The 18,413-nt window shown below is 38.5% G+C and overlaps 1 protein-coding gene across 1 annotated transcript in view; it reads left to right on the forward strand.

Moving 5' to 3' along the window:
- Positions 1–405: 405 nt before the first annotated feature.
- Positions 406–18,413, forward strand: part of PRKACB (protein kinase cAMP-activated catalytic subunit beta) — a 147,969-nt gene continuing 129,961 nt past the window's right edge. The window contains exon 1 of the mRNA XM_004369098.3: positions 406–782. Coding sequence (XP_004369155.1) covers positions 737–782 — 46 coding nt within the window. The 5' untranslated portion in view covers positions 406–736. The remainder of the gene's footprint in view (positions 783–18,413) is intronic.

Below are 18,413 nucleotides of genomic sequence, written 5' to 3' on the forward strand. Positions count from 1 at the left end.
CGCGCGCCATCTCCTACCCCACGGTGCGGTCTTGGTAACGGAGTTCATCTCCAACCCGTGGCCGTGGGGAGAAGACCGACCTTGAGTGAGGAAACGCAGCTCTGCTGGGTGCAAAGAAAGCACGTGCACGGCCTCCGCGGCCCTGCTCCAGTGCATGGGGGACGCCGGGCTGAGGAGACGACGGGCTCTTCAAAGCTAACGGTTCCCGTGTCACCTCCCACTATCTCGGGAGCTGGCCTTCGAGGGCCAGCCCGGGCTGCGACGTCCCCACTAGGCGGGCCAAAGACGCTGTCCCAGCTACCCCCGCCTGCCACCTCAGGATCGGCACCGCTGGGGTCCACAGCGTCGCAGCCCGCGTCCTGAGCCCACACGTCACTTCCGGTGCGCTTGCCTGCCCGCGGAGAGGGGCCAGGGCCGGGGCGCGCGGCTGCCCGGGGGCGCGCAAGGAGGGCGGGGCGGGTGAAGGGGGAGTGTCTGCCCGCCGCAGCGGCAGCCGCCGCCGCCGCCGCCACCACCATCATCAGAGCTACGGCTACTGCTACCGGTTCTGAGAAGTTTGTTGAAGCCCGTTCCTCAGAATCGGCCCCCATCTTCCCGCCGGGACCCCAAGCAACAGCGCCAGGAGCACTCGCCGCACTGACGGGTGCAGAAGCGGGAGTTGCCTCAGCCTGTGGAGCGGCGGGGACGGTCCCAGCCCCCCTTCCCTTCCTGGCCCCTTCTTTCCATCTCCCCAGTCATGGGGAACGCAGCGACCTCCAAGAAAGGCAGCGAGGTGGAGAGCGGTGAGTCGAGGGCCGGGACTGGGTATCCGCTGGGCGGGCCGACGCGGGGTACGGCGCACCCCTCGAGGTCGGAGCCCCCGAGGCCGCGGGCACAGTCCAGGCCTAGCAGCGGTCGCCGGGAGCCGCTCGAGGGGGCCCTGGAACCAGCGGTCCCCCCTCCTTCTCCCCTTCCCAAGCTCCGGGGTGAGCGCTGAGCCAAGGGCGGATGGAAAGAGCGAGGGAGAAGAGCGGGCCCCGGGATTCTTGTTCTCACTAGAGCAAGGGGACTGCACACATCCTGGAACACTTTTCTTCCGATATGGTCCAGATAAAGAAGTCCCTTGTGCCGTCCCAGTCCTCGCTTTCCCCTCCTGCCCTCCTCTTTGGGAGCCACAGGTAGTGTTGTGGGCCGAGTTGGCTCTTTTCCCTCCATCCTTTGGGTCTGACTCGATTTGTCACAAGGTGAGAGAAACTGCTAATCTGGCTCTCCGCAGATGAGGTGAACCCTGAGTGGACAACTAGGTCTTAAGAGATCCTCCATCTCTCCAGATTAGGAATGGAAAATAGAATACTAAACAGCAGCATTATCATTTAGAGAAAAAAAGCAAGGCAAGTTTGCCTTTCTTGAGATGTTCAAGAATCTGCTACAATGCCTGTAAAACTTAAAGCGCACTCGGAGTTGAAGTGCTTCCACAACACCGTTGATTCCTTCTGAGAGCTGAAAGTGCGGGCACTCCACATTTTACACTAAACAAAGTTTAAAAAAGGAAAGAAAATTGAAGTTCTGTATGTTACAAATATATATCAGAATGGTTGTGAAAAATTGATTTGCCTGTGTAAGGTTCACATTAGATTTTATAGTCCAGAATGACCAAATAAGACATGGTATTTGTTACATCGCCAGGAGTAAATGACATCCTAGCACTTGGGGGAATGCCTGGTGATTTATTTAGGTTTGTGTAAGTAGTATCTTTTAATATGCCTGTTTGTAACATAAGAATTAGGCTAATTTTGTAATTTAGTGGGAAGAAATTAGGTTTTTTTCTGTATCAATAAAGCAGAAATGATGTAGAAGAATTCAGTTATTCATTTTGTTTAACATGAATCTTGAGAAGAGATTATATGGTTCATTTCACTAGTGAAGTTTTGGTGTTAATTTTCAGGAGCTTCAGAAAAGTTTGATGTACTGTCTTACAAACTACTTCAATTTGTGATAGAGATTTTAAAAAGCCACTGTAGAGGTAGAATTTATGTTAATTTTTCTTATTTGTACAAATGTAGTGACGAACTGTATAGAAAAATATAGATTGCCAGAAAGTGTAAAGAATTATTTGTGCCTTGTGAGTAGTCGTCTTCCTGTTAAAGCTCTGTTAACTTAAAGATAAAAACATGCTAATTCTGTTACAAAAGCGTATACTCCGTAATTAAAGCGTATCAGTGATTTTCATTAGCAAGTGCTAGCCTGTACAGTATTTATATTTTTCATAATGACAGAACTCTTCTGTAATCTATATATTTCCATTATTGTTATCAAACCAGTTCTCCCCTAGACAGTATTAATTTAGAAGCTCATAGCAATGGGATAATCTTGGAGTGTTTACAAAAAAAAAAAAATGGAAATTTTAAATGTTTATTGAAACATCTAATTTATTCCTGTGATTGAATTATCTCCTAAGCTTTACTTTAACTGTTTGTGACAGCCTAGTTCTTAAGTATGTTAGCCAGCTTTTTAATGTAAGTTTATTTATAGAAACAGAAGGTCATTATAGTAGTTAGAATAAATATTGTGAATTGACAAAAGAAAATAGCAAGTTATGTCTCTTAGGAATGATTATTTGAAATACAGTATGTTCCTCTATGCTGCTAATTTCATTTGGAATAATGTTCTCAGGTGTGTTTTGCTGTAGTTCTACTCTAATGAGCAAAAAAATTTCATTGATACATCTTAAAACTTCGTGAAAGAACAGCTGTTACTATACATGCCTAACTGTTCTGTGTATGTTTTTTTAACTACTCTTGAAAATATATGTCTTTCAAAAATTGAATGTAGTACTTCAAACTTCAGCTGATACATTGAAGCATAAACTTTTCAGAGATATAGTATATAAGTGATCTTAGAGATCAGCCTGTGCAGTCATTCCATTTCAAAACTGAAGAGCCTGACCTCTGAAGGCTAGAATTGAGCTTATACTGTTAGTAATATCAGAGTAGGGAATAGAATCTGGTACTCTGACTTCATTCTCTGTCATTAAATAATCAACTAATACGTTTATTCTAAAAATGTGTACCAAATGTATTAGTTTCAGTTGGAGATCCTGTAAGTAAAAACTCAGAAAATTTACTATCTATTGATGAGAGAAGATGTGCATATAAAAGTTAACTGAAAGGCAAAATGCAAGTGCTAACGTATGAAAAGTGAAGTTAGAACTCCGAAAATTGCCAGTAGGAAAATGTTTGATTTGAAAAGCTGATTAAAAACATACCAAGTTGATTAAGTCTCATATAGGTGATTCTAGAGCTTAATCCTAAAAATAATCGAGAAGAATGAAGCTGGGCATAAAGGTAATTGAGGAGGGTCTTAGTTTTGACCATCTAGTGACTATGTTGTAGTCTATTGAAACCTATCCCTATACGCTTAGAATAAAACATTTTTCGGAAGTGAGCAAGACCTGAAAGCTAGGGAGTTTCCATTCTCATCTCCACAGTTTCTGGAGATAACATAACTTGATTATTTGTGGAACCAAGTGAGGATACAATTCTCTGAAAAATTTTCAAGTTATGTCAGTCAAGACTGTTTTACTTATCAAGTGTTCTACTTTTTATTCTACCTACTATTACGAACACGGAAACCCTGGTGGCGTAGTGTTAAGACCTACGGCTGCTAACCAAAAGGTCCACAGTTCGAAACCACCAGGTGCTCCTTGGAAACCCTATAGGGCAGTTCTACTCTGCCCTATAGGGTCGCTATGAATCGGAATCAACAGCAACGGGTTTGATGTTTTTTTTTTTACCTACACAGAAACATATGCTACTTATTTTAACCTGGGAGGGTTTTTTAAATTTGTTTTGTTAGATTTTTAGAATATTAGACCTACATATTGCTCATGAGGCTTTGTATTACACTCATGGCAATGGTGTTGAGGCCTGTTAGTTAAAACTGTTGGTAGAAATTTGGATGCAGATTGTCCCATGACTTTTACGTAGTAGATCCCCATGTAGACTAGAATTCTCATAATGATCTTTGAATGCTTTCCAGAGTATATCTCTGTTTTAAGAGCTTGAGAGTGAATAGAAATTAAAGAAAGTCACCAGCAGACTTGTTGTTGTTAGGTGCCGTCAAGTCGGTTCTGACTCATAGCGGCCCGTGTACAAAAGAACGAAACACTGCCCAGTCCTGCGCCATCCTCATAATTATTATGCTTAAGCCCATTGTTGTAGCTACTGTGTCAGTCCATCTCATGAGGGTCTTTCTCGTTTTCACTGACCCTCTACCAAGCATGATGTCCTTCTCCAGGGACTGACCCCTCCTGATAACATGTCCAAAGTGTGTGAGACATAGTCTTGCCATCCTTGCTTCTAAGGAGCATTCTGACTGTACTTTTTCCAAGACAGATTTGTTTGTTCTTTTGGTCGTTGTTGTTAGGTGCCATCGAGTCACTTCCGACTCATGGCAACCGTACGTATTCAGAATGAAACACCACGCAGTCCTGTGCCATCCTCACAGTCGTTGTTATGCTTGAGCCCATTGTTGCAGCCACTGTGTCAGTCCATCTCGTTAAGGTTCTTCCTCTTTTTTGATGACCCTGTACTTTACCAAGCTTGATGTCCTTCTCTGGGGACTGATCCCTTCTGTCCAAAGTACATAAGACATAGTCTCGCCATCCTTGCTTCTAAGGAGCATTCTGGTTGTACTTCTTCCAAGACAGATTTGTTCGTTCTTTTGGCAGTCCGTAATATATTCAATATTTTTCACCAACACCACAATTCAAAGGCGTCAGTTCTTCTCCCGTCTTCCTTATTCATCGTCCAGCTTTAGCATGCAAGTGAGGTGTTTGAAAACACCATGGCTTGGGTCAGACACAACTTAGTCTTCAAGGTGACATCTTTGCTTTTTGACACTATAAAGAGGTCTTTTGCAGCAGATTTGCACAATGCAGTGTGTCTTTTGATTTCTTGACTGCTGCTTTCATGCATATTGATTGTGGATCCAAGTAAAATGAAATTCTTGACAACTTCGATCTTTTCTCCGTGTATCATGATGTTGCTTATTGGTCCAGTTGTGAGGATCTTTATGTTGAGGTAATAATCCATACTGAAGGCTGTAGTCTTTGATCTTCATCAGTAAGTGCTTCAAGTCCTCTTCACTTTGAGCAAGCAAGGTTGTCTCATCTGCATGACACAGGTTGTTAGTGAGTCTTCCTTCAATCCTGATGCCCCGTTCTTCTTGTAGTCCAGCTTCTTGGATTTTTTGCTCAGCATACAGACTGAATAAGTATGGTGAAAGGATACAACCCTGACGCACACCTTTCCTGACTTCAAACCACACAAGTATCCCCTTTTTCTGTTCAAATGACTGCCTCTTGATCTATATACCAGTTCCTCATGAGCACAATTAAGTGTTCTGGAATTCCCTTTCTTCCCAATGTTATGCATAATTTGTTATGATCAACACAGATGCCTTCGTGTAGTCAATACAACACAAATGCCTTTGTGTACTCAATAAAACAAGTATTTTTGGTACTTTTTGGTATTCTCTGCTTTCGGCCCAAACTGGTAGACTAAATTCAACCAAAACACTAGTTCCATAACATCTAACATTTTTTTGAGGGCTTACTATGTGCCAGGCTGTCTAACTGCTTTGCATGTATAATTTTACTTAATTTTTTCAACCCTGGGAAGTAGTTCAGTTATTTCTCCATTTTACAGATGAGGAAACTGAGGCTCAAAGAGGTTAAATGACTTACTTAAGGTTGCATAGCCAATAAGTCAGAGAGCAACATTTGAACCTAGGCAGCTAACCGCAAAACCTGGTATCTTAACCAGTGTGCTAAACAGTCCATATCCAATGGAGAGTGTGATTCTAAGACATACAGAATAATTTAGACTTTATGTTGTTTCATAGTCCCTATGTGGTGCAAATGGTTTATGCTTGACTACTAACCTAAAGGTTGGAACTTCAAACCCACCCAGTGGCACCACGGAAGAAAGGCCTGGTGATCTGCTTCCATAAAGATTACAGCCAAGAAAACCTCATGGAGCTCGGTTCTACTCTGTAACACATGGAGTTGCCATGAGTTGGAATTGACTCTGCAGGCAATGGTTTCAGTTTTTACTTTGTTTCAGTTTGTTTTCAATTATAGCAAATTTTGGTTGTGTTCAATATCGACTTTATTTGGATATATTAAATATCTTAAATGTGAATTCTTTTTCCTTGTACCATTTGCTTGTACCATTCTCAGTTTTCTCACCTGTAAAATGAGGATAAAGGATTAAATTACCTTGAAAATCTTTTCAGATTCGGTATGATATCATTTCAAATTAAACTATGTAAAATTTAAAAAGAGTTAAAGTCTTCATTACTATTTGGATTTAATTATTTTCTCATTATATACCTTCCCTTCCTGTGAAATAGAAAACCAAAAAACTATTTAAACTTGTATTACCATTTAAAAAGTATTTAGCAATTTGCCTCATATCATGGTTTGGAATAGCAGTGTCCATTTGAACTTTCTGCAATCATGGTCGTATTCTCTACCTGGGCTGTTCGGTATGGTAGCCGTTAGCTATATGTAGCTATTAAGCACTTGAAATGTGACTGGTGCAACAGAGGAACTGAATTTCTAATTCTCATGTGTCTATTAGCTATTATATTAGATAGTACAGGTGTAGAACATAGCTGTCTTTGCATTTATAGCCATGTGCCACATAACATCCATTGGGGCGTTTGACCACATATACGTCCATGGTCCCAACCCCTGTAAAACCTATTATATTAAAAATTTGAAGTACATACAATGGTTTGTAATAACAGATGGGTGCTACTTTGCAACTTGCATGAAAACATTATTATTATTACTGTATTACTATGTTAAAGATGTTTTAGTCTATCTGAAAATGTTTCTTTGATGTTTTTAATGCATAGAAAGGTACTCTATATACTACTTACTAAGACATTTGACTAACTGATGTTAGATATGTACCATACCTAACTGTTCTGATTTATGTACGATTTGACTTAAAGATAGACTTAGGAATGGAGCTCGTTCATAATCCAGAGACTACCTGTATATAATATGGTGTTCTCACAGTGTCCAAATCAGATAGCATCCTGTTTCACAGAACGTATAGTGGACATTAAGCAACACGTGACTGTACTATACAAATGTCAACCCATGTTTCTGTCATTTTGGTAATTTGTGGATGCTGACAATTGTGTGTCGATGAACAAATACTGGGTTTATCTTTCCTCATACTAGGAACGAACTTGTTTCCTCAGCATTTCTTCTGAATAAACATTTATAAATTTAGTGAACAGATTATTATAGTTTAGTTATCTGTGTGTAATCTGTAAAGGTAACTACAAATTTAATTTCTCTATTGGGCTCTACTAGAATTATAATTTTGCAGTTTTTAACACTGCATCTCAGTGAATATACTTTTATCGAAACTTTGTAGTAGATTTAAATGCTGATTAGGAACAAATTTAGTGATTTCTTATGATATCTTACTCATGTCTTCAGACTTCTCAGTTAGCAGATGTTTGTTCCAATTTAGTAGGTAGACAGACGTTTTTAGGAATCGTCTTCCTTGGTTTAGGAAAAAGAAAAAGTGAAAACAACAAACAGCGATGCAATTTAGATAGTACACGCATACTATCTTATTGAGTTCCATGATTCTGTGATTCTTTTTGTGCAGATTATATACTGTATAAAATTATCTCGTGTTTAGAAACCAATACTCTCGTTCTCTTAGTCAGTGTACTCCACTTAGGATATAGACAGATTGTTGCTTTTCATTGGCTGCAGCAGAATAATAAGAAGCATGAAAACCAGCTTAGAAAGGTAAGCTGTGGCTGAGTGGTAGAAGCAGTACATGGAAAGATCCTAAGTAAGCCAGGATAGCTGTTAAGATACTGTCAGATATTCAGGAGTTGACCGTAATTCATTTTTATATTCCATTAAATTAATAAAAGGAAACAATTAGTTCAACTTATGAGATTGTATCTATATACAGGTGACAATAATTGTTAGTACATATATCTGACCAAATATCCTCAAAGGAAGAAATCTTAAGTTTTTAATGAAAAAAAAAATTATATTAAATACAAAAAACATGTAATTTATGGGAGATAAATATATCTAGGTCAATAATATATTATTTTGAGTATTTAATCTTAATTGAAAAAAAATTCCTTCAGGATTATCCTATACAGTTCTTTTCTTTGTTCATTCATGCATTATTTAGTATATATAATTGAGCTCCTAATGTGACAGACTCTATGCAAAACTATGGGGATAAGGATTGAATAAGACACAGTGCCTGCTCCAGGAGGCCTCTGTTTTAGAAGGGGGAGACAGACATGCCAACTATATAAGTATCAGTTTTCTTCCCCTAGAGTCATTTAAAATAGATATTAAAAAGTTAAGATGTGATTTAATAGTAAAAATGAACTTGGAGTAGAAAAATCTGAATTCTGTTTTCTAATGCATTCTAATACTTCACTTTGGACAAGTTGTTATAATGCATCCAGGTAATGCTATAAAATTGAGGGGGATACGTTAGATGATGAGCCTGTAGTCTCTTCCAGCTTTATAATCCAGTATTTAAAAAGTAGCAAGACTGTTGAGAATTAATTACAGGGATACCTCGAAGATATTGCAGGTTCGGTTCCAGACTGCCACAATAAAATGAATATCACAGTAAAGTGAGTCACATGAATTTTTTGGTTTCCCACTGCATATAAAAGTTATGTTTACACTACACTGTAGTCTGTTAAGTGTGCAATAGCATTATGCCTTAAAAAAATGTATATACCTTAATTAAAAAATACTTTATTTCTAAAAAATGCTAACCATCCTCTGAGCCTTCAGTGAGTTATAATCTTTTTGCTGGTGGAGGGTCTTGCCTCGATGTTGATGGCTGCTGACTGATCAGGGTGTTGGTTGCTGAAGGTTGGGGAGGCTGTGGCAATTTCTTAAAATAAGACAACAATGAAGTTTGCTGCAGCAATTGACTCTTCCTTTCACAAAAGATTTCTCTGTAGCATATGATGCTGTTTGACAGCATTTTACCCACAGTAGAACTTCCTTCAAAATTGGAGTCAGTCTTCTCAAACCCTGCTGCTTCTTTATCAACTAAGTTTATACAATATTCTAAACCCTTTGTTGCCATTTCAACAATGTCCACAGCATCTTCACCAGGAGTGGAGTCCATCTCAAGATTACCACTTTCTTTGCTCATCCAAAAGAAGCAACTCCTCATCCATTAAAGTTTTGTCATGAGATTACAGCAATTCAGTTACGTCTTCAGGCTCCACTTCTAGTTCTAGTTCTCTTGCTGTTTCCACCACATCTGCAGTTACTTCCTCCACTGAAGTCTTGAACCTTTCAAAGTCATTCGTAAAGATTGGAATCAACTTCTTCCAAACTCCTGTTAATGCTGGTATTTTGACCTCCTCCCGTGAATCACGAATGTTCTCAATGGTATCTAGAATGGTGAAACCTTTCCAGAAGCTTTTCAATTTACTTTGCCCAGATCCATCAGGGGAATCACTATCTATGGCAGCTATAGCCTTATGAAATGTATTTCTTAAATAATAAGACTTGGAAGTCGAAATTACTCCATGGTCTATGGGCTGCAGAATGCATGTTGTGTTAGCAGGCATGAAAACAACATGAATTTCCTTGAACATCTCTATCAGCGCTCTTGGGTGACAAAGTGCATTGTCAATAAGCAGTAATATTTTGAAAGGAATCTTTTTTTCTGAGCAGTAGGTCTCAACAGTGGGCTTAAAATATTCAGTAAACCATGTTGTAAACATGTGCTGTCATGTGGGGTTTGTTGTTCCATTTATAGAGCACAGGCAGAATAGATTTAGCATAATTGTTTTAGATGGTTTTTTTTTTTATTGTACTTTAGTTGAAGGTTTACGGAACAAACTAGCTTCTCGTTAAGCAATTAGTACACATACTGTTTTGTGACATTGGTTGCCAACCTCATGACATGTCAACACTCTCCCCTTCTTGACGTTAGGTTCCCTATTACCAGCTTTCCTGTCCCCTCCTGCATTCTCGTCCTTGCCCATGGGCTGGTGTGCCGATTTAGTCTTGTTTTGTTTTATGGGCCTGTCTAATCTTTGACTGAAGGGTGAACCTTGGGAGTGACTTCATTACTGAGCCAAAGGGGTGTCCGGGGGCTGTACTCTTGGGGTTTCTCCAGTCTCTGTCAGACCAGTAAGTCTGGTCTTTTTTTTTTTTTGGAGTTAGAATTTTGTTCTGCATTTTTCTGCAACTCTGTGCAGGACCCTCTATTGTGATCCCTGTCAGAGCAGTTGGTGATGGTAGCCAGGCACCATCTAGTTGTGCTGGACTCAGTCTGGTGGAGGCTGTTGTACTTGTGGTCCATTAGTCCTTTTGACTAATCTTTCTCTTGTGTCTTTGATTTTCTTCATTCTCCCTTGCTCCAGATGAGGCGAGACCAGTGGAGTATCGTAGATGGCCACTCATAAGCTTTTAAGACCACAGACGAGATTTAGTATAATTTTTAAGGGCTGTAGAATTTTTGGAATGGCAAATGAGCATTGGCTTCAGCTTAAAGTTACCAGCTGCATTAGTCTCTAACAAGAAAGTCAACTTATCCTTTGAAGCTTTGAAGCCAGGCATTGACTTCTCTTCAGCTATGAAAGTTCTAGATGGCATCTTCTTCCAATATAAGGCTGTTTTGTCTACATTAAAAAATCCGTTGTTTAGTGTAGCCACCTCAATCAATTATCTTAGCTAAATCTTCTGGATAACTTGCTGAAGCTTCTACATCAGCTGTAGAACTTGCTGCTTCATCTACATCTACAACTTGCTGCTTCGCCTTGCACTTTTATGTTATGGAGACGGCTTGTTTCCTTAAACCTCATGAACCAACCTGTGATAGCTTCAGACTCTTCTTCTGCAGCTTCCTTACCTCTCTCAGCCTTCATAGAATTGAAGAGAGTTACAACTTTGCTCTTAATTAGGCTTTGGCTTAAGGGAGTGTTGTGGCTGGTTTGATCTTCTATCCAGACCACTAAAACCTTCTTCATATCAGCAATAAGGCTGTTTCGCTTTCTTATCATTCATGTATTCACTGGAGTGGCACTTTTAATTTCTTTTGAGAACTCCTTTGCATTCACAGCTTGGCTAACTGTTTTGCACAAGAGGCTTAGTTTTTAGCCTATCTTGGCTTTCAACATGCCTTCCTCACTAAGCTTAATCATTTCTAGATTTTGATTTAAAGTGAGAGACGTACGACTCTTCATCTCGTTTGAACACTTAGAGGCCATTGTAGGGTTATTAATTGACCTAATTTCAATATTATTGTGTCTTAGGGAATAGAGAGGCCCAAGGAGAGGGAGAGAGGGGAACTGCCAGTCGGAGCAATCAGAACACACACAACATTTATCGATTAAGTTCGCCATCTTATATAGAAATGGTTCATGGCACCCCAAAACAATTACAATAGTGACATCGAAGATCACTGGTCACAGATCACCATAACAGATATAATAATAATGAAAAAGTTTGAAATATTGTGAGAATTACCAAAATGTGACACAGAGACACGAAGTGAGCACATGATGTTGGAAAATGGCGCTGATAGACTTGCTCAAGGCCCGGTTGCCACAAACTTTAAATTTTTAAACACGCAGTATCTCTGAAGTGCAATAAAGCAAAGCACAATAAAATGAGGTATGCCTATATAGAAAACTCTCACAAAATTATGTAGGAAAAGAAATGGCCTCAATGTGAACAAATATGAGGTGGTGTATTTAAGGAAATTTAAAAAAATCTATATTTAAAGATCGATAGTCTCTGAATTATGACCCAAGAAACAGACTTTTGAATCACTGTATTGATCTTTAAAGTTATTCTCATGTTCTGTTATGGGTAAAGTGATTTAAATGCTGATGATCAAGGGAGAGTATTGGAAATAAATGTAAAACATTCTGCTCTTATGTAAAACTCTTAGCTTACTATATGTAGTTGTGTTTTGTATATAGCAGAACCAGAGAAGGTTTAGATCAAGGGTAGCTAAAAGAAGAGAATGGAAAATCTGTTGTATGGGGATAAACTAAAATAATTAGGAGTCTTCAATCTAGAAAAATAAGGCTACGTGATTGAAGTGCATAAAATCAAATAGTATAGACAGAGAAATATGGGATTGTTGTTCTAAATCTAAAACACTAGAACCCATGGGCTGTTCCTCAAAACCTATAAAAGTTAGTTGTAGAGCAAGTAAAAGGAAGTACCATAAAACCTTGATAAGTTGAGCTTAGAGAATCAGTGTGTGTTTAACTGACTATAATCATTTATGTTTAAAGGTAAAAACATGCTTATAAATTTAGGTAGTATTTTTAGCAATTAAAAATTTTCTGGAAAATTTTAATGCTTTTTAAAACTCTTTTATAGGCTTTGTTGCCCCTTCATTCCCCCCATACCTTCCAAAAGAATGATCCGTATTAATAAGATAGGTCTTTGTCTTTTTAATATTGAGATTTGCTACTATAATGCAAATAATAAATTGCTTCCCCTGATAATAATGCAAATAATAAATTGCTTCCCCTGATAAGGAAGTTTATTGCTAAACTTTTTTTTGGTGCTTTTACATATTTTAAGGTTATAGTTCATCCATTCATTTTTAATATCTTTTTTATTTCTTGACTAATGGGATGGGAGATAAAAAGTTGCTTTCGCATAGCTCACTCTCTAGTGGAAGATTTAGACAAGTAAAAGCACAATTATGAAAATGTTTTAGAAAGTATACGATAGGGCATTTTCTTTGGTAATAATTTGGTTTTTTATTTTTCTGTTGTAAATTAGATTTAGTAACGCTTTGTATCTATGCTGATGACGTTCTGAGTCAAATTTGGGACTCTTTTAAAGAGAAAAATGCACTATTGATTGGTACAGTAGCATAATTGAAATTAGCTCTGCCTTAGAAAATCCAGCGCGGATACCGTATCTTTAACTGGTTTGCTCTAACAACATATAAAGCCCCAGGCTTTATGGCCATGATTTAAATGTTGTATCTTTTGTTGCCTGCCATTCATATAATGTTAACTTTTCAGTGACTTCTGAAACTTGATTTTTTATAAGGCAACTTTTGAATCTAAACCTTTCAGTCCTTGGCAAATCTGTCTTCTCCATCTGGACTTTGTCCTGAAAATATGAAAATAGTGTCTTAAGATCTGATTATTTTAGGGCCCTATTTAGTAAAATGAGTATTCAACTTCTGTATGACATTCTTCTTAAGTAGATGGCCATGTGGCATCAGCAGACTTGTGGTATGTGAGCCACAAACTTGAGAGCACATGTTTGTGCTGATATTACTTAGCTTCTGTAGAGGCCAGCTCTCCTGATAATTTAGCTCCTCTAATCCCAGTTCAGCTCCCTTGTTGAACAGGAGACATAAAAGGTTAAACTGAGACAGAAGATGTGTTTCACTTTAGGTTGTAGTCTTGAGGTCCCTAAATAAGCCATAGTTCAACCTGTACAACGACTCAGAAACATAACATTTATTTATTTATTTATCATTCATTCATTCCTTTAGTAACTGAGTGTGTGCTAGTCCATAGATACAAATAAGACTTGGTTCCTGTCCTTAGGCTGGGGAAACAGATACATACAGGTATTTATGATGAAGTATGCACTGAATGATATAGAGGGGCCTGAGCTTGACATTAAGGTGGAAATGTAATTTACATAGAAATAATTATAGAATTTCTGAAATTTTCTTGGGAAATATAATGAAACTGACTAAAATAAAAACTTACTATGAGTCCATTTTGGAGATTTTAACATCTGTAATTGTAGTACTTTTACTGTATTGCTTTCTCAGCTATTTTCCCCTCTACACAGTATAATATGTGAGAGTAGGGACAGTGTCTGTCTTGTTTACCGTTTTAATCCCTTGAATTTGGCACAGTTCCTGACTCATAGTGAAAACTAAAATCATGGATAGTTAATTGGGTAAAAAAATTCAAGCGTTTTTTAGAAGTGTACCCTCCACCTCCACCACTGCTTAGTAGGTACTTTCTCTGTAACAGATTGGCTATTTGGTGATAACAAAAAAAAAAAAAAAAAAATTGCCGTCGAGTTGATTCCCACTCATAGTGACCCTATAGGACAGAGTAGAACTGCCCCATAATATTTCCAAGGAGTGCCTGGTGAATCCGAACTGCTGACCTTTTGGTTAGCAGCCAAGCTCTTAACCACTGCGCCACCAGGGCTCCTCCTTCTTACCACGTAGAGTTCATTCAACATTTGTGTATCAAAATTATATCAGTTTTAATTGGTAGAGGGAGACTGGTCACAGGCTTCAGTAGGAAGACACTGTATTAGGAAAAACTATCATGCTCCTACCTTCTTGAAAATCACTGCTCATTTGAGGCCTATACCATTTATCTGTACTACTATGTTCCCCATCCTTGTTGTTGTCATTTACCAGTGTCTTGCTCAGTCCTCTTCATTCATTAAAGAAGTTTCGTACCTGTCTCACAATCTTTCTCTATACTCTAAGCCCTATATTCATCCTGAGTGACTTCCAGTTCTATGTGGATGATCCATCCATTACCATGTGTCTCATTTCCTTGCCTATGTTATTTCCTGTCAACTTCTCTTCATTTCAGATATCTAGTCTCACCAAGAACCTTGTCATATTTGTAAACTGCTCAAGAATCACCAGTGTAGGCATGTCATTCTCTGATCACAAAGTTCTCTCCTTTTTGTTTGCTTTTTAACTATAGTTCATCTGACCCTCTCATTCATTTCATCTATCAACCCTCTCATTTCTTCATTTTCCTTCTTAACTATTTTAGATTGCATGGTGCCTTTGCACTTCTGTCTTTTTATTACATCTTTCTGACAAAACTGATAAACCCAACTATCTGTTCTCTCAGTGCTTTCAGCAAAGAGCTCAGCACTGCTGGAGAAAATCACAAAATTCACCATAATTAACCTCACATGGGTTGTTGACTTGACAATTCTACATTTGTCTGGTCAACTCTGTTTCCCATTCTTCACAAATTCTATTTCATTCTTCTCTTTACACTTCTGACTGCTCTGCTGTCTCTTTCATTCTAAGGAGATGATCTTACCTCCTATTTTACAAAGAAAATAAAAGCTATCAGATGTGAACTTCAACTCCTTTTTATCAAACATCTATACTGCCTGTATTTTAACTCCATCTTCCTTCTTTTTCTATTATGGTTACATATCGTTACATCACAAACCACTCCAACATTTAGTGACTTAAAACAATGGTAACATTTATTTTGCCTATGAAAATGCAATTTGAATAGAGCTGAGTAAGGATAGCTCGTCTGCTTATTTGGCATCTGCTAAGTTAGCTCAAGGGTGAGAGCAAGAATTACGTGAAGACTTGTGCACTCACATGTCTCCTTGTTAATGCTGGCTATAGGTGATTGGAACCTTAGCTGGGCTGTCAGCTAGAACACCTATACATGGCCTCTCCTTGTGGCTTGGGCTTCCTCAGAACATGGTGGTTGAGTTCCAAGGGCCAGTGTCCAGAGAGGGAGAGCCAAGTGGAAGCTGTATCACCTTTTAAGACCTAGCCTCAGAAGTGAAACAGTGGCACTTGTGCTTCATTCTGTTTACTCATCAAGTGACTTACGGATGGATGGTGAATTAGATTCTACGCTTTAATGGGAGGAGTGTCAAAGAATTCCTGGATATGTTTTAAAAGCCACCACATTGTCCATTTTTCTTTGCAAGGCCAATCCCTCTACCATTACTTTGAATCCTATGTCCTTTTCCAGGAATCTTATGTTGTTGTGTATTCTTTTTAACATGCAACCTGGCTTCTCGTTTGTTTTTAAAAGGTACACCCCTTTTTCTTTAGCTTTCAGTTTTGCTATCTGACCCTACTTTCTCTTCCTTCCCTTTTTCATCTCTCACCTACCAAAGTGAACTGGCCTATGGTTTACAGTAGGTGTGGCAAATTGAATTGCTGTTGGTAGCCAGACAGATACAGGCAATCCCTGGGTTACAAATGAGACTTGTTCCTGAGTCTTTAAGAATTTGTAGGTAAATCGGAATAGGTGCATACAGTTCTTATGTTAGCCTTACTTTAGTGCAAGAGGAGCCCTGGTGGGGTAGTGGTTAAGAGCTCGGCTGCTAACCAAAGGGTTGGCAGTTCGTATCCACCAGCCACTCCTTAGAAACCCTATAGGATCGTTCTACTCTGTCCTATAGGGTAGCTGTAAGTGGAAATCAACTCGACGGCAATGGTTTTGGTTTGTTTTTTTGGTTAGTGCAAGAAACAGTTGGAAGCCTTTTTCAATGATTTAAAAGCTGCACATGCAGCAAGTGAAGGTGATTGTGATGAAGAATTTGTTGAGAATAGGGGATGGTTCAGTCCTTTCAAAGTGAGGGCAGATTTACATAACATTAAAGGGCAAGTAGGAGATGTCCCTAAGTCCTACAGTTCCTAACCCCACTGACTGCCTGTAATTTAAATGTGGCTTGGGTAAAACCTGAGGGGGGGGGGGTGGTAAAAACGGAGAAAGTGTTCATTTTTCTCTTTTTCCTCCTATATTCTAGCTACTTACAGTCAAATGCGGAGAACTTAACCTACGTTTAATGCAGTTCAGCTTTACAATACAGTTTATTTGAAAGCTGTGGTCTGCTTATAAATAAGTATGTAGCAACATAAAAAATGTCAAATCACATGAACAGTCCAATTTAGTAAATAGAAACTATCCCCTAAACAGCTTTAGCCTCTTTGACCTAACAATCCTTGGTTTTCCTTATGGTTGGATTTGACTTTCTTGTCCTTTTACTCATATGAGTTTAACATGGGAAGCAAACATTTTAATGACTTCTTGAGTCAGAAGTGACTCCACGGCAATGAGTTTGGTTTGGGTTCCTATCTCTAACTTTACTGGGCTCAAAGGCATCAGTGACCCAAAAATCTCCAAATTTGCTTTCCCAATTGTTTCTGCGGCAACAGCAGTAGAGATCACAGTGGAGGTAGAATGGGTGAGAGGAAACTTTTTTATTTTTTAAGTTGGGGACTACTTTATAATAGTTTGTTAAGTAGAATTTTGGGAATATGTTAGTAATATTTTTAAGGAAAAAATGTAATTGAAGTATAACATATATATACCCAGAAAATTTTTCAAATCCTAAAGTAAGGTTGATGGATTTAATAAAGTGAACACTCATGTAAAATATCACCCATATCAATAAATAGAATATTATTGAGAACCCAGAAGCTGCCCTCCTGCCTCTACCCAATCATTACTAGATTTAAGAAATAACTTATTCTGACTTTCATATTCTAGTTTAGTTTTGCCTGATTTTGAACTTTATGTAAGACGGAATCATACATCATGTATTCCTTTGTGTCTGGCATCTTCCATGCAACATATTCGTGAGATTTATCTATCTTTTTGTGTGTAGCAGTAGTTCATTAATTTTCACAGATAGATTATATACCATTGTGTGGGTATAGCAAAATGTGTTTATCTGTTCTACTGTTGATGGAAATTTGGGCTGTTTCCAGTTTGGGGCTCTTATTAATAATGCTGTGAATACTTTTGTACATGTTTTTTATTGAATATGTGTATATTTTGATGAAATTATATTATTTGATGAATATGTGTTGTATATATTTATGCTCACACATATATACACATGTATTGTGTATGTGTGTATGAGAGAGAGAGAGCTTGAGAATGAATTTATGAGTTTGCTGGACCATAGGATATGTATGTTGGGCTTTGGTAAATACTACCAGATAGTTTTCCAGAGTAGTTGAACCAATTTCCGACCAGCAGGGCTTGTCTGTTTTTTATTGCTTCACATCCTTCCCAAACTTGCTGGTTTTTATCTTTCTAATTTTAACCATTCTGATGAGCAGGTCCTGGTTTTAATTTGCACATCCCTGATAACTGACAGTGTTGATTACTTTTTCATATGTATATTGGACATTTGGATATTCTCTTTTGTAAAAATGCTCGTTAAATTATATATCCTCTCCTCTTAACCACTACACCACCAGGGTTTCCAATTGATTTGTAGAAGTTCTTTATATATCCTGGGTAAAAGTCCTTTTTTAGACATGTATTGCAGTTGTGTTCTCCCATTTCATAGCTTGCCGTTTCAGTTCCTTAACAATGTTTTCTGTTAACACATTTATATCTGCTTAGATTTCTCACAGAAGTAGGAAGCAACATCATCAACCGAGAGTAAGAATTACTGAAAAAATATTGGTGGTTTGAGGACAGAGGAGATGGTATGAAAGTCATCTAGGAGAGAGAGTGATTGAATGGACTAGGAAAATACAGTATGATTGCCAAACACCAATAAAGATACACTTGAGGTTTCTGGTTATGGATTTCAAATGATGCACTCAGAGTAGTTTGTGTTTTTCTCCAGCTTC

The sequence above is a fragment of the Trichechus manatus genome, unplaced genomic scaffold, assembly GCF_000243295.1.
Source record: "Trichechus manatus latirostris isolate Lorelei unplaced genomic scaffold, TriManLat1.0 scaffold00003, whole genome shotgun sequence".
In the NCBI taxonomy this organism is placed as follows: Eukaryota; Metazoa; Chordata; class Mammalia; order Sirenia; family Trichechidae; genus Trichechus; species Trichechus manatus.